The sequence below is a fragment of the Dioscorea cayenensis genome, chromosome 5 (genome assembly GCF_009730915.1).
Source record: "Dioscorea cayenensis subsp. rotundata cultivar TDr96_F1 chromosome 5, TDr96_F1_v2_PseudoChromosome.rev07_lg8_w22 25.fasta, whole genome shotgun sequence".
Classification (NCBI taxonomy): Eukaryota; Viridiplantae; Streptophyta; class Magnoliopsida; order Dioscoreales; family Dioscoreaceae; genus Dioscorea; species Dioscorea cayenensis.
Window position 1 is genome coordinate 17,639,849 of NC_052475.1, and position 25,947 is coordinate 17,665,795.

At 38.5% G+C, this 25,947-nt stretch overlaps 1 protein-coding gene and 1 non-coding gene across 2 annotated transcripts; one reads left to right on the forward strand and one right to left on the reverse strand.

Moving 5' to 3' along the window:
- The first annotated feature begins 2,233 nt into the window (after positions 1-2,233).
- On the forward strand, positions 2,234-2,340 carry LOC120262711. The gene has a single exon (XR_005536967.1). It is a non-coding gene; the product is annotated as a small nucleolar RNA R71 (small nucleolar RNA).
- A 15,823-nt stretch (positions 2,341-18,163) lies between these two features.
- Positions 18,164-19,357, reverse strand: LOC120260055. The gene has a single exon (XM_039267500.1). The coding sequence runs from the start codon at positions 19,355-19,357 to the stop codon at positions 18,164-18,166; it is 1,194 nt and encodes a 397-aa protein (XP_039123434.1).
- Between the last annotated feature and the right edge of the window lie 6,590 nt (positions 19,358-25,947).

The window sequence follows — 25,947 nt, forward strand, 5'->3', positions numbered from 1 at the left end:
ATGAGATGATGACACTAGACCCCCAAGGCCACCGGGTGTTGGTGAACCTTGGGGGGGTTTTATCATGTATTTTGGATGATTACTTGTTAATTCTATGCTTGGGTATGTTTGAGATCTAATCCATTGTTTTCATGCTAAGTGTTACACCAAGGAGAAATCCGTAGCTCTTTTATGAATGATGCATGTAGATGTGACTTGCTCGCATGTATTTGGTCATGAATGGATTAGAAGGGATACTTGTATCATCACGAGAAATTGGGTGTTTGGTAGCCCTCCATGTAGGTTTAATCCAAAGAAGAGTAGGTTTATTCCTAAGCGAGATTTCCTTGTACTTAATGCAATCGTAGGGAATGTAGATTTGGAAGAAATTCCTATCTATGTTCAGTATGGAATTAGGGTTCAATCGCGAGAAATTGGGGTTGTTCTAATCTTGGAATCTCATGGTCCAATTTACCCTTGCATCTTTAAATCATCATCCATGTTGCATGATAACCCCTCAAGGGGATCCACATCCATAGGCCTTTGCACTTCATTGATTCTCTTGCTTGCTTATTTCTTGTTCTATCTAATTTGCTAGCAAATCTTGTGTTTAGTTTTATTTGTATTTAGTAGAGTAAATCCATCACTTAAGATCTTAGGCTAGATAATAGCTCGAGAAGGAGTAATAGGAGATCCTTAGCCCCGTGGAATACGATCCTCGTGTCTTTGCACGAGGTATTACTTGGCGATCCCGTACACTTGCGGGGAAGCGATCAGTAAACTTGTCATCACCAACTCTAAGTGTTAACTCCCCACCGTCCATGTTAATAAGAGCCTTGGAAGCACGCAAGAATGGCCTCTCAAGTATCAATGGGACCCCGGCATCCTCATCAACATCCAACACTACAAAATCCACAGGAAATATGTACTTGTCAACTTTCACAAGAATGTCTTCAATGATGCCCCTCGGATGTCTAATTGTTCGGTCAGCCAATTAGAGTGTTATCCAAGTGGGCCTAGGCTCTTCCAAACCTAGCTTCTGAAAGAAAGTATAAGGCATGATGTTGATGCTAGCCCTTAAATCCGCCTATGCCTTTTCTTCACTGAAATTGCCAATGTTGCATGGAATGATGAAGTTTCTGGGTTCTTTTCTCTTGTTCGGCATATTCTTTTGCAACGCCACCAAACATGAAGCATCTAGAGTCACAGATGCACTCTCCTCTAACTTCCTCTTGTTGGTCAAGTGGTCCTTGAGAAACTTTTCATAGCAAGGCATTTGAGACAATGCCTCCACAAATGGGATATTGATGTGTAACTGCTTTAATAAACCCAAAAACTTCTTGTATTGCTCATCATCTTGGTCATTCTTCAACCTTGAAGGGTAAGAGATTCTTGGCCTGTAAGGTGAGGGTGCCACCTCCTTTTCTTTGGCTCTTTCCTCAACCTCCACAACCTCGAGTGACTCAACATTGGCCTTCTTACTAGGGAGTCTACTATCAACTTCACGACCACTTCTCAAAGTAATCACCTTCACATGTTCCCTTGGGTTTATCTCCGTGTTGCAAGGCAAACTCCGTTGAGGTATTTAAGAAAGTGACTTCACAATTTGGCCCACTTGGTTCTCCAAGTCGTGCAATGAAGTGGTGTGGTTGCGAAGTATGGCTTCAACCGATTGAAATCTTATATCTGATGATGAAATGAACTTGGTTAAAGCCTTCTCAAAGTTGGTCATCCGATTTTGTAACCTTGAAACTCTATTCTTCATGTTTGGGGATTGTTATTATTGTTGGAAACCTTGTGGTGCCATAATCTTCTCTTGCCCTTGATTACTCCAAAAAAGGTTTAGGTGGTTCCTCCATCCTAAATTGTAGGTGTTGCTATATGGATTTCCTTGTCTTCTCATTGCATTACCAACAAAATCAACCTGTTTCACAGAAGTGGTACCACCAATTGAAATAGGGTAATCAGACAGTACATGTCCACCCAACACCCGGTACAACTCTTCACGGCCGCTACTCTAGGAGAAGTTAGAGTATCCAACTTCTTACTCAATGATTCAACTTGGGCCACTAATGGTCTGACTACATTGATCCCATGTGTTCCACTAATAGCTATTCATAGCCATTTTTCAATGAGATGTCGGGCTTCTCTAGGGGTCTTGCTTCCTAAGGTACCTCCTACTGCAGTATCAAGTAACTCCTTTGTGCTTGGGTTCAAACCTTTATAGAAAGTCTGATTGATCATCAACTCGGGGAACCCATATTGAGGACATTTTTGTAGGAGCTCCTTGAACCTATCCCATGTCACAAAAAGAGACTCCAATTCCACTTGCACAAAAGAAGATATCTCATTCCTAAGGTTTGCAGATTTTTTGGGAAGGAAATATCGGGCAGAAAAAAGCTTCTACCATCTCCTTCCATGTGGTGATTGATACTCTAGGTAATGAGTATAGCCATTGCTTTGCTCTTCCTTTTAAGGAAAATGGGAAGATCTCAACTTGATGGCATCATCCATAACACCATTAATCTTGAGCATGTTGCACACTTCCAAGAAGTTCTCAATGTGATTGTTTGGATCCTTATCGGCCAAGCCATTAAACTGTGCTAACTGTTGTAACATCTGGATGAAGCCTGACTTAAGCTCAAAATTCAGGCCCGTTATTGGTGGTCGCACAATGCTGTATTGCGTGCCAAGAACTGCGGGTCTGGCATGATCTGAGAGTGTCCTCTGTAACTCACCTTTTTTTGCCATATTATCAGATTCTTCACCTTCTATCTCAACTTTATTAAACTGTTCTTGCACAGGTTCTTTTCCCTTTCTATGAACTCTTCTTCCAATGTCAGGATCACCTTCAACAAATGTCGAAGGGTTTCCTCGGGTCATAACCTGGAGCCGGAACCAAAGAAAGAAAAACAAATCATAATGATGGAAGAATAAGAAAGTATGAAATAGAATAAGTGATAAACAGCTAAAATAACAAAGTGCAAAATGCTTGCAAAACACCTGTTCCCTGGCAACGGCGCAAAAAACTTTGACATACTCCTTGCGAGTGTGTACCGCAAGGGCACGGGTTATCGAAGTAATAAAGTGTCCTGTTGAGTGGGTAGTCGTATCCATATGGAATAGTGCTTAAAAGCACAAGTATTGCTATTTAGCTATAGAGAAGATGATGTAAGAGTGGTGTGAACAATATCAATACAAATAAAAATAAAGAAAATAAGAAAAAGACGCAATGAATAATAGGAGGGGTAATCAATAGAACGTGGGGCACCGGGACATTACCCTCCCTAGGATTATTGTTTCAAAGTGCAAGAATTCTCACTATGCCTCCTAACTGATGTTTAATGAGTCATGGACATCCTTAAACATACGGTCCCAAACCTAAGGTCAACTGTGACTAACCCTACACTATGTTCCAGTGGAAAGGAATACTCTCAAAGCCCCACACTATGTGGAGTTGCAAGAAGCTCTAGGGACTCCAAGTGATAAACCCTATTCCCTAGTATAGATCTAACCCTTTGGTCCAGGCGGAAGACCCCTAGTTACAATTAAGCCCAAGCACTAAGGATTACTTCAATGCTTCACTCTGTTGCTTGCGCAACTAAGCCCCAGCCGAGTTTGTCTATTAACACAAGGGCAAGATGTGCAATCCTGAGAGCATACAAGGATGTGTGAGTGCCCCTGTGAAGCTCCCATGTGGAGTCACACGGACGTGGGTAATTTCCACATGACCGTGTGGATGTAGAGAACTCAAAAGGCTGCAACTTTTCTTCAATATTCTATCGTGCCATTTCATTTTCACACTCCCAAATGGTTAGAGAATGCATATTTTCACTCTCCTAACTTCTCACCATCGATTTTGAGGGATTGCATTTGAGTTTTCTGGCCGATTTCAATGCTTTCATTCTCATTTCGTCTGTAAGCCCTTATTTTCCTATTTCTTCATCGATCTTGATTTATTTTTGTTTAAATTGGTGAATGTTGCCTCATTTTCATGTTAAATGGGTGGTGCATGCTTTAGAATAATTTTAAAAATGAATTCATGATGTATTTTTGTGATTTTGGTATAGTTACCTTGGGGCTTTCACGCCCTGTAGATCCACACGGGCGTGTGGAATTTCTACACGACACTGAGGATTCCTGCAGTATTGAATCCTTGAGTTCTTTTGATCGATTCTTCCTAAATTCTTGCAGGTATGTCCCCCAGATCTAAGAAGCAAGTCGGGAAGTGCCCACATGGTCATTCTCTAGAGCCTGAGCATATGGAATTTGCAATTCAAAACCATTAGGCACGCTTTGAGAGATTGGCGAAACTCAAGTTCGGCCAATCCCATTTTTTGGATCTAAGTGCTTTGAGAAAGATCCAGTTGGCAGATGACATGGAAAATGAGGTCAAACAGTTACTCGGTGTAGGGAGTTGGCACCGTTTGTTGATATCCTGAGAGCACACAGGGGCGTGTGACTGCCCCTGTGAAGCTCTCTTGTGGAGTAACACGGATGTTGGTAATTTCCACATGCTCGTGTGGACGTACAGAACTCAAAAGGCCGTGACTTTTCTTCATTAATCTATCGTGCCTTTTTATTTTCACACTACCAAATGGTCAAAGAATGCATATTTTCACTCTCCTAACTTCTCACCGTCAATTTTAAGGGATTGCATTCGAGATTTTCAGCCGATTTCAAGGTTTTCATTCTCATTTCATCGGTAAGCCCTCATTCCCTTTTTCTTCGCCAATCTTGATTTATTTTTGTTTAAACTGGTGAATGTTGTCTCATTTTCATGTTAAATGGTTGGTGCATGCTTTAGAATAATTTTAGAAATGAATTCATGATGTATTTTTGTGATTTTTGCATAGTTGCCGTGCGGCTTTCACGCCCTGCTGATCCACACAGGCGTGTGGAATTTCCACACGATAGTGTGGATTCCTCCAATATTGAATCCTTGAGTTCTTTTGATCAATTTTTCTTCAATTCTTGCAAGTATGGTCCCCAGACCTAAGAAGCAAGTCAGCAAGAGCCCACGTGAGTATTCTCTAGAGCCTGAGCATATGGAGTTTGCAATTCTCGACCATCTGGCATGCTTTGAGAGATTGGCAAAACTCAAGTTCGGCCAGTCCCGTTTTCTTGATCTGAGTGCTGTGAGAGAGATCTAGTTGGCAGATGACATAGCAGATGAGGTTGAATAGTTACTCGCTGTGTTGAATTGGCGCCGTTTGTTGCTTATTCGTGAGCCGGCCATTCGTATGTTGGCACTGGAGGTACTTGCATCATTTGAGTTCGACAGATCGTACTCTAGTTTTGACAACATAGATGCTATTTAGTTCAGAGCATTCGGCCAGTACCATAGCATGAGTGTTACGTAGTTTTCTATCAAACTAGGACTTTATGATGAGGTATACATAGACATCGAGGAGTATGAGCAATTGTTGACAGGTTACCCTTATAGTTTGACTCCACAACATGCGTAAAGAGCACTATATGGACATGGGCAGTATGAGTTGGGAGTGTCTAAGGCGACATGCCTCTCCAGACCAGCATATAGATACATCCAAGCCGTTCTGAGCAGGTCAGTGAATGGCCGTGGTGATAGCACAGGTGTAATCAGCTTACAAGAGCTACTCTACTTGTATTCTATGGTACAGAGTCATGTGATTCACTTGAGACACATCTTGGCATAGTACTTATGGCATCAGGGTCAGTATGCCAGGATTGGCGACCTCTTCTCTGGCCCCTATATTACTAGACTCATCATCGGGATGGGTTTGCTGGACGTGATCAGGGGGCCGAGAAGATGATAGTACCATCTTCCCTCGGTTTAGAGATGATGAGAATCAGGGGGGCCTTAGCATGGGCAGGAGCCGCAGTTGGAACAAGTACAAACAGAGGCACCATGACAAGGTCACCTTGCGTATATCCCGCAAGTGCATGGGTTTGTCAAAGTAATAATCCCGGGTGAGCGGGTATCGAATCCGCAGGGAGTAGGAAATAAAAATATTTAATTCGATTCTTAGCTATGTAAAATATCAATGATAATGAGTTTGACAATGATTCAATTCTCAACAGTAAAAGCAACAAGTAAGAGAGCAAAAGTAAAGAAGGGGTAAGGCAATCGATAAAGATGGGGTACCCAGATAATGCTTCGCCTAGGATAAGTGTTTCAAGTGCAAGAACCCTCTATTAAGCTTCCTAATCAATGCAATGGCGAGTCATGAAAATCCTTAATTCCATAGTCCCAAATCTAAGGTCAACTATGCCTAACTCTATACATGTCCCGGAGGAGAAATCGAACAATCTCAACACCTCGCACTCGCATAGAGTTGCAATGAGCTCTAGGGATTGGAAGTGATAAATCTCTTCCTAATTATAGACCTAACCCTTTGGTCTAGGTGGAAGGTCCCTAACAACAATTGAGCCCTAGATACTAAGATCACCTCAACACTTCACTCCGTTGCACGCACAACTAAGCCCCAGTGGAAATTCATCCCTTAGACCATTCACTCTACTATGACCGCAAAGAACTCGAGGAACAGAGGTAGAATCTATCACGTCGGAGGGGAAAGGGGATGCTGCTGTACCTCTCGATTCACCCTCTCAACCATCTCTAACCTAGCTTTGTCTAACGCTCGTGGTGTGTCACTCACTCACAAGGTCACCAACAAGAACTCTCAACCCTAGTGTCACTTTAGGGGAAATGTTCATATAATCAAGCATTGAAGGTTGGAACTCACAATAAACATCAATTTATTGAAAGCATAATAAACAGGTTCAAAGAAACAAATACATCTATGGAGTTAAGTACAATCAAAGAAATAGAATGTTAAAGCAATGAATCCATAAAGAAACCCCCTCGATAGTTGTGTCGATGGTCTTGTGGAAAGTCCTCTACTCGTCGTCCAAGGATTCCCTTATCCGGTATGGGATACGCCTCGACAGAAGCTCCCCTACCAACCTTCTTCCTAAGGAATGACGATGTCGGAGCCGTAGAACCTCTCCAAAAACTTTGGCCGAAGCCCTCTCTCAAGTTGGGGAAAAGATGGAGAAAAGAATACTAAAATCGGGGCTGATTAGGCTTTAAATAGGGCTGGAATCGGGTGACCACATGGCTGTTTATACTTCACGCGCCCGTGTTGAATTTCCACATGCCCATGTGGATCCTCTGAACTCCTGTTTTTTCGGACGGTTGTGAACAGTGATGCTACAGTACTTTCTACCGTGTTGCTACAGTGTTGCTCGCCACATGATTCGACCCAAATTGCTTCCCGAATCCATACTTTCATCGGAGTAACGTGAAACGGGCACACGCTCACGTCAGGATCACTTGCATCTTCAATGATAGGCACGCTGGTGAAGCTCTTGTTCTATGTGCATAAGTCGGAATGCTCGAGTGTGACCGCCTTTTGTGCCCCTCCAAATGGATGTGCCAACTCGAATCACGAGGAGGTTGGCACACACTCTAGCATCTCACATCGACCCATGTTTTCAGCGCTTTGAACCTTAGCAAGATTTCCTCCAAATTCGTGCATTGTAATCCACATTGGCTTCTTTCCTTCATACTTGGCCTCACAACCCTACCTGCACGAAAGTAATATAAAAACACACATATTAGTGTAGAAACCCGAGAAAAGTAATGCTTAACATAAGGAATGAACGCTTCGCATTCACATCGCACAAGCACTTATCAAACTCCAAGAATCAAGTCAGCAAGTCTTCTTCAATTCTTGCAAGTATGGTCCCCAGATCTAAGAAGCAAGTCAGCAAGAGCCCACGTGAGTATTCTCTAGAGCCTGAGCATATGGAGTTTGTGATTCTCGACCATCAGGCATGCTTTGAGAGATTGGCAAAACTCAAGTTCGGCCAGTCCCATTTTCTTGATGTGAGTGCTGTGAGAGAGATCTAGTTGGCAGATGACATAGCAGATGAGGTTGAATAGTTACTCGCTGTGTTGAGTTGGCGCTGTTTGTTGCTTATTTGTGAGCCGACCATTCGTATGTTGACACTAGAGGTACTTGCACTATTAGAGTTCGACAGATCATACTCTAGTTTTGACAACATAAATGCTATTTAATTAGAGCATTCGGCCAGTACCATAGCATGAGTGTTACATAGTTTTCTATCAAACTGGGACTTTATGATGAGGTATACATAGACACCGAGGAGTATGAGCAGATGTCGACGACACTCCTTACAGTTTGACTCCACAACATACGTAAAGAGCACTATATGGACAGGGGCAGTATGAGTTGGGAGTGTTTAGGCATGACATGCCTCTCCGCATCAGAGATATAGATATATCCAAGCCGCTTCGAAAGTGTGTCGATGAATGGCCGTGGTGATAGCATTGTGTGTACTCGCCTTACAAGAGCTGCTCTACTTGTATTCTATGGTACAGAGTCATGTGATTCACTTGAGACACATCTTGGCATAGTACTTACATCATCAGGGTCAGTATGCCAGGATTGGTGCCCTCTTCTCTAGTCCATATATTACTAGATTCATCATCGGGATGGGTTTGCTGGACGTGATCAGGGGGACCGAGAAGACAATAGTACCATCTCCCCTCGGTTTAGAGATGATGAGAATCAGGGGGGCCTTAGCATGGGCAGGAGCCGCAGTTGGAACAAGTACAAACAAAGGCACCATGACAATGAGTGTGACAATGATTCAATTCTCAACAGTAAAAGCAACAAGTAAGAGAGCAAAAGTAAAGAAGGGGGTAAAGCAATTGATAAAGATGGGGTACCCGGATAATGCTCCACCTAGTATAAGTGTTTCAAGTGCAAGAACCCTCTATTAAGCTTCCTAATCAATGCAATGGCAAGTCGTGGAAATCCTTAATTACATAGTTCCAAATCTAAGGTCAACTATGCCTAACTCTATACATGTCCCGGAGGAGAAATCGAACAATCTCAACACCTCACACTCGCATAGAGTTGCAATGAGCTCTAGGGATTCCAAGTGATAAATCTCTTCCTAATTATAGACCTAACCCTTTGGTCCAGGTGGAAGCTCCCTAACCACAATTGAGCCCTAGATACTAAGATCACCTCAACATTTCACTCCGTTGCACGCGCAACTAAGCCCCAACGAAAGTTCATCCCTTAGACCATTCACTCTACTACGACCGTAAAGAACTCGAGGAACGGAGGTAGAATCTATCACGTCGGAGGGGGAAAGGGACGCTCCTATACCTCTCGACTCACCCTCTCAACCCTCTCCAACCTACCTTGTCTAATGCTCATGGTGTGTCACTCACTCACAAGGTTACCAACAAGAACTCTCAACCCTAGTGTCACTCTAGGGGAAATGTTCATATAACACTACAACATAGTAGTTCTTCACCGGCGTTTTTTTTTACCTTTAGTGGCGTTTATAAACGCCAAGAATCACCAGACGACTTTTGAAAAACGCCGGCGAAAACGCCGGGCAAAACCAACGCCGCTAAAGTAGTGGCGCTTTGTTATCGAAAAACGCCGCTAGTATGACCGGGCGCTTTGATCATAAAACGCCGCAATGTCGAGCCGGTTCTTCGAGAGTAGCCCTCGTTCGCCCGGCGCTTTGATATATAAACGCCTACAACATTTACGGCGCTTATCAAGAAACATGCCGACAAAAAAATACATAGTTGGACACTCGAATTTTTATTTATTCGCGGCTTAATTAATAAAAACGCCGATGGGCCGGAATTTTTCGAATAAACGCCAAAAAATACGCTGATCCGTATATTATTTCTTTGTTGATTATGCCATGCTTTTTAAAAATAAAAAAACGCCGTAATTGGATAAAAACCTCGTAATATCAGATTTTTTTGCATTTAATTCTCGTAATAAATTTGAATATTACCTAAAACCCAAATTAAACTTCATTAATAAAAAAAGAAATATGAAGGCAATAAATAATGTACAATCATGTATGTAAATACCATAATGATATATAAATTTAATCAACTTCGAGATCTTCAATCTCATTCACAATCACAAATATTTAACAAAAATATGATAGGTACAATTGTAGTGGAAAACTCATAGACACGAAGAACATTCAAAGTTCATATAAAATCTCATAAAAAAGTGGGGAAAAATCAAGCATTCATCGGTCTTGATCATCGAACCTCCTAAGAGTGCATCAATGTTCGAGAAGCCTCGATTCTCAAGAATAATTTAGAGTATTAGTATTAAACACCACACAACATTATATGTTTAATGTACTATATATTACCCCGAACATGCACACTAGACCCTACGTGTTAGCCTTTAGGGGTCTCATGATCCGATGCATTGATTCTGCAATAATTAGAATTATATGTTTAATATATAATTTGGCAAAGTAAAAATTAGGAATGGATCAATAAATAAATACTATAAACTTATAGAGAGTATCACCCAATTATACACACACAAATACATAAATGAAAGTAACTGATTACTAGTTTAGAAGTTTGAAATACCTGCGATTGAGAAGACGATCCACCCTATGGTAGGCGGGGGAATAGTCGCCTCCCCGGGAATTGTTGTTGCAAGAAAGTATAAAGAGCGTTGTAATTAGCACGCTCTTGCCCAAGCTCATCTTCCATCTTCCGAACTTTTCATTCATCCGCTGGCGAAATTCTATGCACTCGGATGAATGACCACTACATGTTGTGAGATCGACGACTATCCGAATGGCTCGTAATATGAAGTTGGTGTAGGACCCAATCCAAGCCCTCTTACTCGGCCATGTCGCTCTTTTTCCAATCACTTGAGTCAAAAATTTACGCTTTCAACCATTCCCTCATCCCCATCGATTGATTGATATTCGGATAGTTTTTTTCATTTGCCTTTTCCTACATTTATGTAAAAGACTTTTAGCAAATGCCATTTCTTAAGAAATCAATAGAAGGAAAAATAATGGCCAGAGACTTAGTACCATAATCTCTTCTGTCTCTTTATTCAAATATGAACCATCTTTTTTAGTGTGGGTTGCTTTGAAAAACTCGAAACGTCCTATTTTCTTTCCACTTCTGAGTTCCAAAATCAAGAAATTATAGATTAGTAATGGTTTCTAGCAAAGCATACTCTTTGGAAAAAAAATAATACTATTGAATATTGAAAGACTTAACAATTTTTTACCATTTCCTTTTCTTTTCTCGCGAAACTTTTTGAACCAGAAGTGTGTGTGTACTTTTGTTGCTTTCTCGAGGAAACCCCAACATGTTCTGATTTCTGCATAATAACATGAACATTAAATTACATATGTAAGATACCATGATAATTACATTTATAATAAAGAATATATTTTTCGCACCTCCCCTTTCCTCGAGTACCAAAAATCAACTAATTCTTCCCATTGCCGACTAATGATCCCCTTCCGGATGCTTTTTCTTTATTTGCTTGCAGCCCATCCTCTCTTTTGAAATATTTTCTCTTCAAATCATGTTTGTTGTCCCTCCATTTCTTTCCCAAAGACTTGAGCACATAGTCTTTTGGGATTTCAAGAACAAAGCGTGTCTATTTCATAACCAAAAATAGTTTCAAGCAAATATTATGACCTTAATAATATCATTATATAAAAAAGAATACCTTATGCATAACACAAATATAAGCATAAAAGTATACCTCGATGAAGTTTAATAGTTCATCCTTCAATGTTTTTGGCACTTTATGCCAACTCTCGTATTGAAGACCGATCTTCTGGCTAGATCGAGCGATCATACCTAGGAATGAAGAGAACAATTGTGCCTCAGGCCCAATTGGTTGTCCAAGCCCGAACTCCAGAACTAGAGTCAGTGACCAACACTTTCTCTCCTAGAGGTAGTGCCCACAACTCCTTCAAAGTTGTTCGTCCTCTTCCTTTACAGCGGCCCGCATTGTCAACTGTAACAATTCATGTGCCCATTCATCAAGACAAAATGGTTTAACCCATTACTCAAAAAGTTGTATTTGGAAATCAATTGCACAAAATACCTGTTTTTACATTAACCACTCCACTGGTATTTTCAATTATTTTATCATGGTCTTCATTTTCATCATCTCCATTACGATTTGAATCGAAAGATTCGATGATGAATGAGTTGAGGTGCGACGTTGAGCATCAGGCATTTGACCAGTTGAGATCTTAAATTCATTGGTTGTAGCAGCATTGTGACTGGTATTTGTTTCAGATCGGATTACCTTCATGTCCTTCAATTTTGATCTTGGCATCTTGATGCTGTCTACAACACATCATAATGATAGTTATACATCATAATGATATTGTAATATTGGCAACTTTTATGATTTACCATTATGCTATACCAGAATTTGTCAAATATATATAATAATTAAATATAAGTCATACATAAGCATATTAAGAATGACATAGTATACAAGCCATTTTATCAATGAATAGAAAAAAACCCAGCTTTGACAAACAAATCTTCAAGACTGCTACTTTTGGCCCACTACAAGGTTTTAAGCAACCTAAAATATGTCATCGGTCTTCAATCTCTTCTAATTCTATTGTATACTAACAATCTCCACAAGATTTAAATGGTGTAGATCTTAAAAAGAAGTGAATGAACAGCAATGTCGATCACCATTCAAAAAATGAAAAGAAAAGAAAAATTAATAATAAAAAAAAATCAGTTGTATTCTGTTATTATATGAATGTCAATCCAAAATAACATGAACAGAGCTTTCATGGATCTAACCTCGCAAAAGAACACAAGCGAGGGCTAAAAATTGTGGGAAAGGGAGAAGAGAAGGGTCGGATGAATCGTGGGAGGAGTCAACATTGCATTCATTGGTACAAGACAAGCTCGAGCCTCTCTCTCTCTCTCTACTGCACACACACTCACAATTACAAATACACTCAGAACCAACTTAAAAAAAGCCATCCGACTATCACAGCATCGCAGAGGCACAACACACGACACTGAGACCACTCACTATTCTGGAGCCCAGGGCCCTCGAGCAGTGATCCCATTCATTAGGCCACTTTCCCCAAAAACACTTGCAAACAAAAATAGTAAATTAAAAAACTACTACTACTACTTCCGCTTATTATTAATTTATTACAGACCACAACTTGTATGTACAACAAGACAAACAAAGCTTTGTGCTTTGGTGACAAATTAAAGCAACATACGCTTATGTTGAGCTAGAAATCCACACAACTCAAAGCTTTTTTTCCTTGACCTTGGTTGCTCAAATGCACACACACACACACAGAGTCACACAACCTGAGAAAGCAATATCACTCGCTCTGTCTTAAGTACTAAAAAGCTAGCCCAGTACCAGCCCCAAGCCCACCCAGTGATGATCCTACACATAAAAATCTTTGATACTTCAAAGAGTTAAATCAAAACCATTTCTATTTTTTTAAATCAAAGCCATTTCTATTTTGAATTTGATTTCCCTCCCAACTATTCAGAGATGAAGGATTTGAATCGTAATTTGTCCACAAAGATTTAAATCGAAGTGATATTTATTTATTTTTTTATTATTCACCGTAATTTTTTTCAAAAATAGAGATTGTTTTGTTCACTTTGAGCATTCACAATTTTGCCGGATAAAACAAATTTTTACTTAGTTTATCCCCAAACGAACTCACATATCACAACATGCAAATCTCACAGGGTAGATCAAACTTAAATATTATTCGTAATTATTTGGTTCAACTAATGAATGGAATTGTCTCTTTTAACTTGTCTTATATCATCTAAAAAAAGAAAAATTTTTGATGAAAAATTCTACAAATTGACTCTTATAAATACAACATAGTGATGAATTACCACTCCTATTCTCCAATATGTTTTTAAATCAACCCATTATTCTTACCAAATTCGAGTATAAAAATTCACATCAACATTAATGTTAGTACTTTGAAAAAATAAGCCCTGATCCGAGATATAGAAACACAAACATTTTTCAATCAATACCACCGCCTATTCACCACAAATACATGAACAATTGTGATCTATATCAGTCAACAAAATTTGCAAGATAAATGATTAATAAGAAAAAGATCGAAAAAACAGCAGACAAGATGAGAACTTTAAAACCTAAAACGCAAGAGCTAAAATAAAAATTTAAAAACAGAAAATTACTACCTTTTCGAGCAAATTCTTCTGCTTTTCGAGAACCTTTTTGCTTTTTCTAAGAACTAGGCGAGAAACAGACAAACATAGAGAGCCTAAAGTTTTAAACATAAAAAATGAATCACCACAGCCAAGCAATCCAGAAATAGACTTTTGGCTGCAATGGGAAATCAAGGAAGTTAAAATCAATTCTCACAAATAAGGCAAGGCCATAGCTAAAGAAACATCGGTTTATGTTCAGCTGAATGATTTTCAGCATCTCAAGATGAATATGTTGGTTGCATTAACAATGAAAAGTGCACTATCATGTTAACTAGTACATAGAAACAGACCAAGAAAAAGAAGCGGATGATGTGACAATTAAAAAAAGCCAAAGGAAAAAGGTAACCTGATGAAGCCAACCTCGAAACCAAAAGCAAACTTGTGTTGATCGCTACCTTGTAAAAACCTACAAACAAGAAAAAGTAAATCTAATTACTTTATAGCAAAAATTAAACAATCTCCACAAAGTTTTCTAAACAGAATTAAATCCAAAAAAATAAGAGCTTCTTTCGGGTTTCGAGAACAGGGATCAAATATATCTCACATTTCATGATTTAAAAAGACCTTGACCCTACGAGATTCAATGGAGTACAAAGAAATCAAAAAGACAAAAATCAGAATCAAAAACCATCCAAATGATCTAAAAATCAAGTCTTTACCCATCCTCGCTAAGGGCGCCATGAGGGTAATTCTTGATCGGCAACGCCAAGCTGTAATTATAACATGTAATATATCTGCATATTTTCTCTAACAACCAATATAACAAATTGACTGATTTTTTTCTCGATTTGATTTTTGAAGCATCACAATTAAATGTTTGTACTCATTGTTAATCTTGTTTACAGGACTCCCAACTTATAATCAAGCAACACATAGATAAGTCAGTGTATGACTGGCTCAATTTGCAACACATAGATAAGACAGTGTATGCAACTACTTAATATAAGACAAAAACAATGACAAAGACATTCGAGAAATAAATAAACAAATAAACATCTAACAAATGAGAATGACTTATAGAGAAAATGTAGATTTCATCAAAAATATTACCTTTGGTTAATTAAGACAAACAAATAGATACAGTGTAACAAGAGAACCATACAAATAAGACATCACTCTCTCAATCAAGATCACATTCACTTCTTCAAAACCACATATCTTTTTATTTACACATGAAATAAACTAAGTTTACACATGAAGACTTTGGTTAGAATATCAAATGTGTGAGATTACACAAAAAACAACCCTGTAGTCATCTCCAAGTTTTATCTATCTCTAATATTTTGCCCAATAGCGCAATTGAATAAAATATTCCAAAGTGAAGTAGGAGAAGAACAACCTTAATGATTTTGAATTTGCTAATGCACTGAAAGATATGCACCATTGAAAAGTTCAAAGCATTCAACATATCAAATAGTAGGATTGCTAGTAAAAACAGAAGATTAACATCAGAAGTTCAAAACCTAATGGAAATATCATGATTGATTCATACTGCATGTTTGCAAAGTTGAAAAACTCACACTAGAAATTTTGAATTTGCAAAATTGTAACTCATCGTATAAATACGAAGCAATTTACTGATCATTAAGCCGCATATACATCCTCATTGACATCTTCACGAACCCATTGCTCATCATCGTTAGAAGATAAAATCCCTTCACTACTAGTAGGAAAACAGTCAGTTCGAGGACCACTTTCTGTCGATTCATCACCCATGTCATACACTTCCCTAGCATGATTGCGTATCACAACATACCATCCAGATTCGGTGAGATCTTTACTGTAGAATACTTGCTTCACTTGTGATGAAAATACATAAGGCTCATCAATGACATTGGCACCTGTATGGATTAATCTAGAAAAATTCACCATGGTAAATCCATATTTATCTTTCTTGATACCCCGACTATTAGTAACATCAGCTAATCACATCGAAACAACACAACTTTGAATTTTTGAAAATAATCTAGCTCAATTATGTCATTCAAAATCAAGTAATAGTCAACATTTCCTTGCACGGGGTTCGCATCACTTGCGCTAGCATAACTCACTGTTGAAGAAGTAACAACACATCCGGAATTTTGAGTCCTCCTTAATCTCTAACGAGATTTGGTATGGAAGCGAAATCCATTGATGATATATCCTTTGTATCGCTTAACAATTCGGTTTGGTCCTTGTGCAAGGAACCTAACTTCTTCGGTCACATTTCTTCCACGAGAAACCTAAGAAATTGGGTCAATATATGTATGGAATTAAAAAGCAAAAAATTTATAGAGAATTATGTTTCTAATTTCATCACTTACAACTTCGGCCAACCATTCATGAAAGGTCCTAGTAAATTGCATATCAACATCACGAGCGGTTGAACGACGAGCACGCATTTGTTGTCTTAAGATATTCTTGTACTCACTACAATTAATTGCAATACAAATTGTAAACCTATGCCATACAAATTAAAATAGATGGAAATGCTTCACTCACGATTGTAGTGTGACAGTAACGTCATGGTGTAATAAGACATATCGATGTGCTTGTGCCAATGATTTAGCATCTAATTCTGTAATTTCAAATTTGCCTATTGGTTGTCCATGACTATGAAATAAATAAGGTCCCCCGAGTGCCTCATCATGAACTTCTCCCAAATTCCTTGATGGTTTATCAAATATTGTTTCAACATCTTCCAGATATCGGGAACAAAAGGTCACACATTCCTCTGCCAAATAACCTTCGGCAATAGAACCTTCAGGATATCTCTTGTTCCGCACATAGTTCTTTAACTTCAACAAGAACCTAAAACATGTATGTCATGTCAACTAAAAAATAAATTTAATTCTTACTAATTAAAACTAAGTCTATAGTAGGAAATTTTACCGTTCAATTGGATACATCCATCGGTAATGGACAGGTCCACCAAGTTTGGCTTGCAATGGAAGGTGAATAAGCAAATGGACCATTATAGTGAAGAAAGATGGTGGAAAAATCTTCTCTAATTGACATAAAACCATCGATGCTCGATATTGAAGTTTGTCGAGCTCTTCAACGTTGAGAACCTTACCACAAAGAATTTTGAATATATTGCAAAGCTCGGAAATGGAACACATCACTTGTTTTGATGATGATAAGCGTAAAGCAATTGGAAGCAAATCATGGAGTAGTATATGATGATCATGTGATTTTAGAGAATGTAGCTTCCGTTCCTTTTGGTTCACACATCTTGATATATTTGAGGAATAACCATCCGGAACTTTAATGTTCTTCAAGACTTGGCAAAACACATCCTTCTCCCCTTTTGTCATTGAATAAACAGCAGGAGGCAACCTTGTTCTTCCATTAGGAAGATATTCAGGATGAAGAACATGACGAATTCCCATATCTACCAAATCAAGTCTGGCTTTCAAATTATCTTTTGATTTCCCATCAACATTAAGCAAGGTTCCAATAATATTTTCACAAACATTCTTCTCAATGTGCATCACATCCAAATTATGCCGCAGAAGGAGATGCTCCCAATATGGTAAATCAAAAAATATACTTCTCTTTTTCCACAAATCTGCTTCTTGTGATTCATCTTCTTCCTTGTCCATGACACTATCTTCTTGAAAAATTGGATTCTTGCCTCTGCTCTTTTCTTTTGAGCTACTAGAAGCCTTTTGATTTTCTTAGCCTTTGTTTTATTCGCTTTCCCATAGCTATATTGCACGTCATTTAACATCAACAAGATGTCTGACCCACTTGTAGATAAAGGAGCCTCACGTAGCTCTAAAGTACCATCAAATAGATGTTTTTGGAGCCTATAAGGATGATCTTTTGCTAACCACCGCCGATGTCCCATATAACAAAACTTTTGTCCATTGGATAGCCATCTCGACGTTGTTTCTGCAGCACAACAAGGGCAAGCATACTTTCCCTTCGTGCTCCAACCAGATAAAATTGCATAAGCAGGGAAATCATTTATTGTCCACATTAGAGCAGCTCGCAAATTGAAGTTCTGTTTCCTTGATGCATCATATGTCTGAACACCAACCCATAGTTGCTTTCGACTCCTTGATTAGAGGTTGCAAGTAGATGTCAATGTCATTTCCGGGACCATTAACTCCGTGGGATAATCATGGATAAGAGGAAAGAAGATTGCTTCATCCCTTTCCACGGTGGCAAATTATAAGGGATCAACACCACCGGCCATGTACTATAAGAAGTACTTAGTAACTTGAATGGATTAAAACCGTCAGAGGAAAGTCCGAGCCTAATATTTCGAGGATCAGAAGCAAAGTCTGGATATCTCATGTCAAACGTTTTCCATGCTTCAGCGTCAGCAGGATGCCTCAAACACCCATCTTCTGTACGACCATCAACATGCCAAGTCATATCCCCAGAAGTCCTCGATGACATGAATATTCTTTGTAATCTTGGGATGATGGGAAAATAACGCAAAACCTTCGCTGGTCTTTTGTGGACCATTTCATCATCATCATTTGAAGAATGGTTAGAATCAGTGGACAACCATCGAGAAGTGCCGCAAACAAGACAAGCTTGTTGATTTTCTTTATCACTCCAATAGAGCATACAATCATTAGGGCAAGCATGAATTTTTTCATAACCAAGTCCTAAGTCTTTGATGACCTTCTTAGATTCACGACTATTTGTAGGAATGGCAGCGGCTGGGAAAAATTCTTTCAAAAACTCAATTAGGTAATCGAGCGCTTTTCCAGTCATACCACACATGCATTTTAGGTGGAAGAGACGAATGCAAAAATATAACCTGGAATGCTTCGATCCATCATAAAGTTTCTCATTCATATCTTCAAGTAACTTGTAGAACTTTGCTGCTTCCGTAGGAGGTTCTTCCTCACCTGCCCCATCCTGGACCTCGGCTTCATCATTGACAACATCTCCAATATTAGGTTCAATGCCCCCATGGACATCATGACGGATGTTAAACGCATCACGTAACAATTCTCCCATGGCACCATGGCTACTATGAAAGGTTGAAGTAGGTTGAGTGGTGCTTGGAGGCATTGTGATTATGTTATCCGAATTAGATGTTGAAGAAGGAACAAGCTCCCCATGGAAGAACCAACAAGTGTAACCCTGTAGGATTCCGTCACACATTAAATGTTCTTCCACTACTTCTCGCGTGTGCCAATGAACATTCGCACACTTTACACAAGGACAAACAATCATGTTGTCTTCACTTGACTTATCAAATGCGAAATCAAGAAATGACTCCACTCCTTTTGCATACTCGTTAGACAATCTTGACTTATGCATCCAACTCTTATCCATCACTGTTTACCATCAATGAAGTTAATATAGTGCTTACAATTGTAATGTGCAAACCAATCAAGTGTCTTATCTTGAGAAATTATAGCCATCAAACCATGATGCCATCACAATCATATGAAATATTTATAGTGCTTACACTGTCATAAGGATTCCTCGTGTGGGAACGAGCTTGTAGTCTAATTTGCATACTAGCAAATCGATCAAGGCGCATGCAGGATAATCAATTCTCAACTATTCACATACCTGATAGTTGTGCTTTTGTCATTTGTCAAAAATTCTTATCTAATCCCACAAATAAGACTTGATGATATGGTTTAACTTGAGCAACAAATGAACAGTTACAACAATTCCCTTCTTATTTTCTCAATAGAACAATGAAGTTGTAGATTGAGTTGTTTTACATCAAGGATGAAACACTTCATTGTTATTCAACTCCAAATCCAAGGAAACCATCCTTCACAAAAAAAATTAGTTTAAAACTCATCCACCTTGCAAAAAATCCATGGGAATCTCAATCACAACCATTTTGAAAACACAGGCACATAAATTGATATTATAGATAGGTTGGTGCCAAGGCCTCCCAACACTTGTTCTTAATGATTTGTATCTTATTCCAATCCTTCTATTCCACCAAATCAAACAGAACAAATCCACTCAATTTTCCATTCATCAAATATAGATTAATATTTTTTTTTAGCTTGATTTGTGATTCAAGGCACCACAAAGGTTGTTGTGATCACAAGTGAATTGGTTTTATGGTTAATATTTTCCCAAGATTTCCCACCAATCCAAATCAATCCTTATTAACAATGAATCTAGAGTTTGGTGGTATGTGATAATCAATATAAGCATTTTTACATTTGGCTTTTATTTTAAGGACTTATTCTAAGAAGACGTGGGGGCAAAAGCTAATATATGAGATCCTCCAAATCATTCAAGAAAGCAAGATCCAAGGGAGCTAGGAAAGTACTCGTCTAATGTATAGCTTAAAAGCTATACATTACTAGCATGTTTCATCCTCTTGTCCCTTCTCCTGTTTCGTCCTTCATTACTAGCATCACGTGGAGCATTATTCATACTGTGACTTCATTCTAAAACTTTCAATGGGGATGGACATATGCTTTCAATGGTTGTTACAATGAAAATAAATCATGATAAAGTTGAAGCTGACACGTAGAATAGAGCTGCTGGAATAAATTAGAGTAGCCATTAATTTGCTCTATATGCCAAACATGTGAATCTGGTTTTCTGATATTTATGATTCACGTGAATACTGTATAGTTTGGATTTGGATCTAAACCTATCAATTAAAGGGTCATTTTGATAATCAACAACTGGATATATATATATATATATATATAAGATACTTAAAAAAGACAAATTAACAAAAACACACACGCACATATATTTACACCCAAAATTCAAGTAGATTCAAATCTAAATCAGATGCATGATAACAATTTGAAAAGATTGATCATATGTAGTCTTTCCAATGATATTAGCTCCAAATTGATACAACATTCACTTAAAAAAAGATCACTCCATCAACTCCAAATCCCATTATATAACAAAGAATAATAACTCCAAATTCCATGACATAACAGTCACTTGAAAGTTATTGTCATGAGCTTTCTTGTGATGGCTCATTTATAACTATTATAGTGAGTAAACTAAAAAAATACAGAAATATTATGAATATTAAATCCAATTGCAATAAACAAGCTAAAATTAAACAAAGCAACAATTTGCCATTTAATTTCCTTAGTATGATTTGATACTTACATATGAAATATCAAGATTCCTATAGCCATTAATCTATTGCCTAAAAAGAATAGTATACCTAAAATGTAATAATATCAAGATAATTTCTTAAAAAAAAAAAAAAAGACCAGAATAATCAACTTATTTCTTTGTACATCTCATTTAACAATCTTTCAAGAAAACATCACCTACAGTTCCATCAAATCATTCATTTAAGATAATTCCCTCCTCCCAAACTTGATCACCTGCTTAACCCTAACAAAAAATAGATATAATCATTTTCTTTTCTTTGTACTTCCGTTACCCTTTTCTCATGATTAAAGCAAAATGTTTAATCATGAAAGCAATTGCTATTGGTTTTTTTATTTTGCTGTTAATTGTAAGTGCACTTGCAATCATGTTGATGCTCAATAATGTGTGTTACAGAGGAAAAGAAGAGGACAAAGGAAAGGACACTACCGATAATTTATTCAATCAATAATGGTCACAATTGAAAGTCTTCAATTGGATAATAATTAAATGCATTAGCTGGTCATTAGTGAAAACAATGATTCTGATCACATATTGTTGAATCAGTAGTCTAAAAGAACTTGTGTAAAGTTACACCCTGCTGCTGTAAAAGCCTGGCTAATTTCATGCTTTTATGTAACACAAACTGACAAAAAAAAAACAGATACTGAATGCATAGAGAAATAATTTTGGATGGTTGTTAATGAAATGTTACACTGGACCGGGAAAAAAAAATCGTCGTAAGAGAAGAGAAGCAGTGTTGTTCTGATATAACTGCAATGTACTTCTGGTCAGTTAGACTTGATAATTAACCGGCATGATGTTATGTTTATAGATTGAATAGAAGAAAAATACATGTTATGCCGACATCGGCTTCACAATCAAAGAGACAAAATATCTGAAACTTGTCATGTATCAAAAGATTTGCAATTAATGGATTCATCACGGTACTAATTAATCTTTACAAATGATCTTTATTAGGTAATGGTTGGTTATATGTTGCATTTCTCCACTTCAAAATATGACATAGATGCATATGTAGGTAGGAAACACAAGAAAGAAGGTTGTTATAACTCTCAATCATACACACAAGCAACAAATTAATCATGAGAAAAGGGTAACGGAAGTACCACCAGTGATCGATGCTCGGGAACCACAATGAATTGGAGATGATGGTGATTGTGCACTGGAGAGGAAAGAGGAGCAGCTTCCAGGAGAGCCTGTGTGCGGCGGCTGTGGCCGAAGATGAATTGGAGATGATGGTGATTGAGCCCTAAAAAGCATGCGTTAAAGAAATCACAGCAGATTAAGATTGAAACACAAACCAAATTGGCAACCTGAAGGGGAAAACTCCGTCGAAAGAAGGTCGGCTGGAGCTTCGAGAAGTTGGATCTGGAGAAGTTGCTCAACCAGTAATTTGAGGTGTGCGACGGCGTTGAATAGCAGCGAGATCGAGGGAAAAGGTGGAGATTGGAGAAGGATTTGGGATTGAAACTAAGGAAACCCTGCGAAAGAAGGAAGGTTGGAGCTTTTCTCTGATGGAGAAGAGAAACTGCGCGCAGACAAGGGCCGAATTTGGGGAGAGAAATAATAAATATTACCGGCGTTTTAGCCAAAAACGCCACCGAATCAAGGCATTTACCCGGCGTTTAAAAGGAAACCCTGCGAAAAATAATAAATTACCGGCGTTTTAAAACTACAAACGCCGCTCTAACAAAAAATTTCTCGGCGTTTGTCATCAACACGCCGCAAAGTTCCACTCTTCCATACTAGAAGTTGCTTTAGTGGCGTTTTAAAATGCAAACGCCGTATATATACCGATAAAAAACCCATAATGGTGTAATATTGCCGGCGTTTTAAATACAAACGCCGGCATATAAATAGGAACTAGTCCCGGCGTTTTACTCAAACAATGCCGCTAAATTAAAACATTTCCCGGCATATTCCCTGGCGTTTTGGAGAAAACCCCGTTGATGTTTGGAAATTCTTCGCGCCATCCTTTTCCGATATCGCGTGCTTGCACTTTACCGGCGTTTATATCATCAACGCCGCTACGGAAAACCCAATGCTGGCGTTTTCATAGTAACACGCCGCCAATGTCCAATTACTCAATCCAAGAAGGCGCATTCGTGGCATTTCACAGTGAAAACGCCGTAGATGTTCCGGCGTTTTAATAAAACGCCGGCAATAAAATGCCGCTAAAACACTACAATGCTGTAGTGTAATCAAGCATTGAAGGTTGGAACTCACAATAAACATCAATTTATTGAAAGCATAATAAAGAGGTTCAAACAAACAAATACATCCTAGGGTTCACAATACCCGAGTACACACTAGGGGTTTAGCTCTCCATGGAGCTAAGTACAATCAAAGAAATAGAATGTTAAAGCAATGAATCCATAAAGAAACTCCCTCGATAGTCATGTCGATGGTCTTGTGGAAAGTCCTTTACTCATCGTCCAAGGATTCCCTCGTCCGGTATAGGATACGCCTCGACGGAAGCTCCCCTACCGATCTTCTTCCTAAGGAATGACGATGTCAGAGCCGTAGAACCTCTCCAAAACCATGGCCAATACCTCTCGAAACCCTAACCGAAGCCCTCTCTCAAGTTGGGGAAAAGATGGAGAAAAGAATACTAAAATCGGGGCTGATTCGGCTTTAAATAGGGCTGGAATCGGGCGACTACACGGGCGTGGATGCTTCACGCGCCGGTGGAGAATTTCCACACGCCCGTGTGGATCCTCTGAACTCCTGTTTTTTTCGGACGGATGTGAACAGTGATGCTACAGTACTTTCTACCGTGTTGCTACAGTGCTCTGCTACAGTATTCGACCTAAATTGCTTCCCGAATCCATACTTTCATCGGAGTAACGTAAACGGGCACACGTTCACGTCGTGGATCACTTGCATCTTCAATGATAGGCACGTTGGTGAAGCTCTTGTTCTATGTGCATAAGTCGGAATGCTCGAGTGTGACTGCCTTTGTGCCCCTCCAAATGGATGTGCCAACTCGAATACGAGGAGGTTGGCACACACTCTAGCATCTCACATCGACCTATGTTTTCGTGTTTGAACCTTAGCAAGATTTCCTCCAAATTCGGTGCATTGTAATCCACATTGGCTTCTTTCCTTCATACTTGGCCTCACAACCCTACCTGCACGAAAGTAACATAAAAACACACATATTAGTGTAGAAACCTGAGAAAAGTAATGCTCAACATAAGGAATGAACGCTTCACATTCACATCACACAATCACTTATCACACCACCCACAACACAGGAGCCACCACTAGTTAGGAATTTTTTCTTCGACTTGATCCTATGATTGTTTTGATAGGCTCGAGAGTGTTGTGGGAGTGTTATAGAGTGATTTGGCTAAGGTTCGAGTGATATAGGCCGTGAACCACACGGAGGTTATGGCGCATCTCAATGTTCTATAACAGCTACTAGAGCAAGACGTGACTTCTCCGTTCGTGATGAGACCTCTTACACCTTATGCATCACTAGCACCACTATTACTAGTTCCGATGGCGCCGGTCGATCCACTAGCATCGTGATCTTCTCTAGCGATGAGTAGAGTAGCAGCGAGATGACACCGACTCTTGAGGCCTCTTTACTTTAGTTCTTTTTATGTTTTTCATATTTTTTTATTTTACGCATTTATGTTGGACTTGTATTACTCGGAAAAGGATACTCCTTCTAAGTTTATCTATTATTTATAGTTGTCTCGAGTTGTATTTCATTTTCATATCTTTATGTACTCAAGTTTATGTCGTTTTTGTTGAGCTTCAATAAACCCCCTTGTGTATACGTGCAGATGGTCTTGTGAGTCTGAAATGTGAGGAATAGTCATAGACAAAGTCAATGTGATATTCACATGGCCGTGTGTGCTCCACAACCCATTGGAACTCAACTCTTAATGAACATAGCTCCATCAAAAGCACCATTAGGAGTTTATGAGAGTATTGATTCAATTGCCTACCTCCACATTCGTTTTTGGTTGCTTTATATTTTATTGTTCTTGCATGCATACATTGAAGGGCAATGTACATCTTAAGTGTGTTGGGGGAGTTCACATTACACATGTTCTATACTTATGCATTGATTGTACATGCTCATGTAGCCAATGGCGATTCACCTTAGTTGCAATGGTTGTATACTTAAGTTTAGGAGACTTTTTTAACATTGAATGTTGTCATGCTTTAGTTTCTACTTGAATTTTTAGGAATTTTTGTTTGATTGACACTTGTTGCACTACTCGCTCATTCAACCTTGTGGAAACTCAAGTTTGATGTTTAAGGAACTAGTTTAGTTGTTTCTTGTTTAATTTCTTCAAAAAAATGGTGGAATGAAAAGAATAATAAAAAAAAAATTTATGTTGTTTTTTTATGCATTGGGGATGGAAGGAGCTACCACCTATGAAGTATGAAGCTACTTTCATAAGTCAGATACTAGTTATACCATAATGAGAGAAAGAGCTATCTTATGGGATGAGTGAAAGCTATTACCCCAATAGAAAGAGCTACCACCTAGAAAGTGTGAAAGCCACCTTAGCGGCGGCTTCGGAAAGGGCTTTTTTCAATAAAATTGATTGTTAATTTTAATAATTTTATTAAATATATTACACAATTTATGATTTTTTAAAGCAAAGTGTTGATAAAAATATAAACATAAAATATAATATACTTTTTTTTTATTTTAAGATAAAATATAATAATATACTATTATTTATTTTACATGGTGGAAGATCTTAGCCTACCAAACAAAAAATTAAAGAAAAAAATTTGTAAAATAATAAAACTTAAAAAAACAATGATAA

Bases quoted from the DNA above. Each gene is read 5' to 3' on its own strand.
- LOC120260055 (XM_039267500.1), bottom strand. From the start codon at position 19,357: ATGGATAAGAGTTGGATGCATAAGTCAAGATTGTCTAACGAGTATGCA.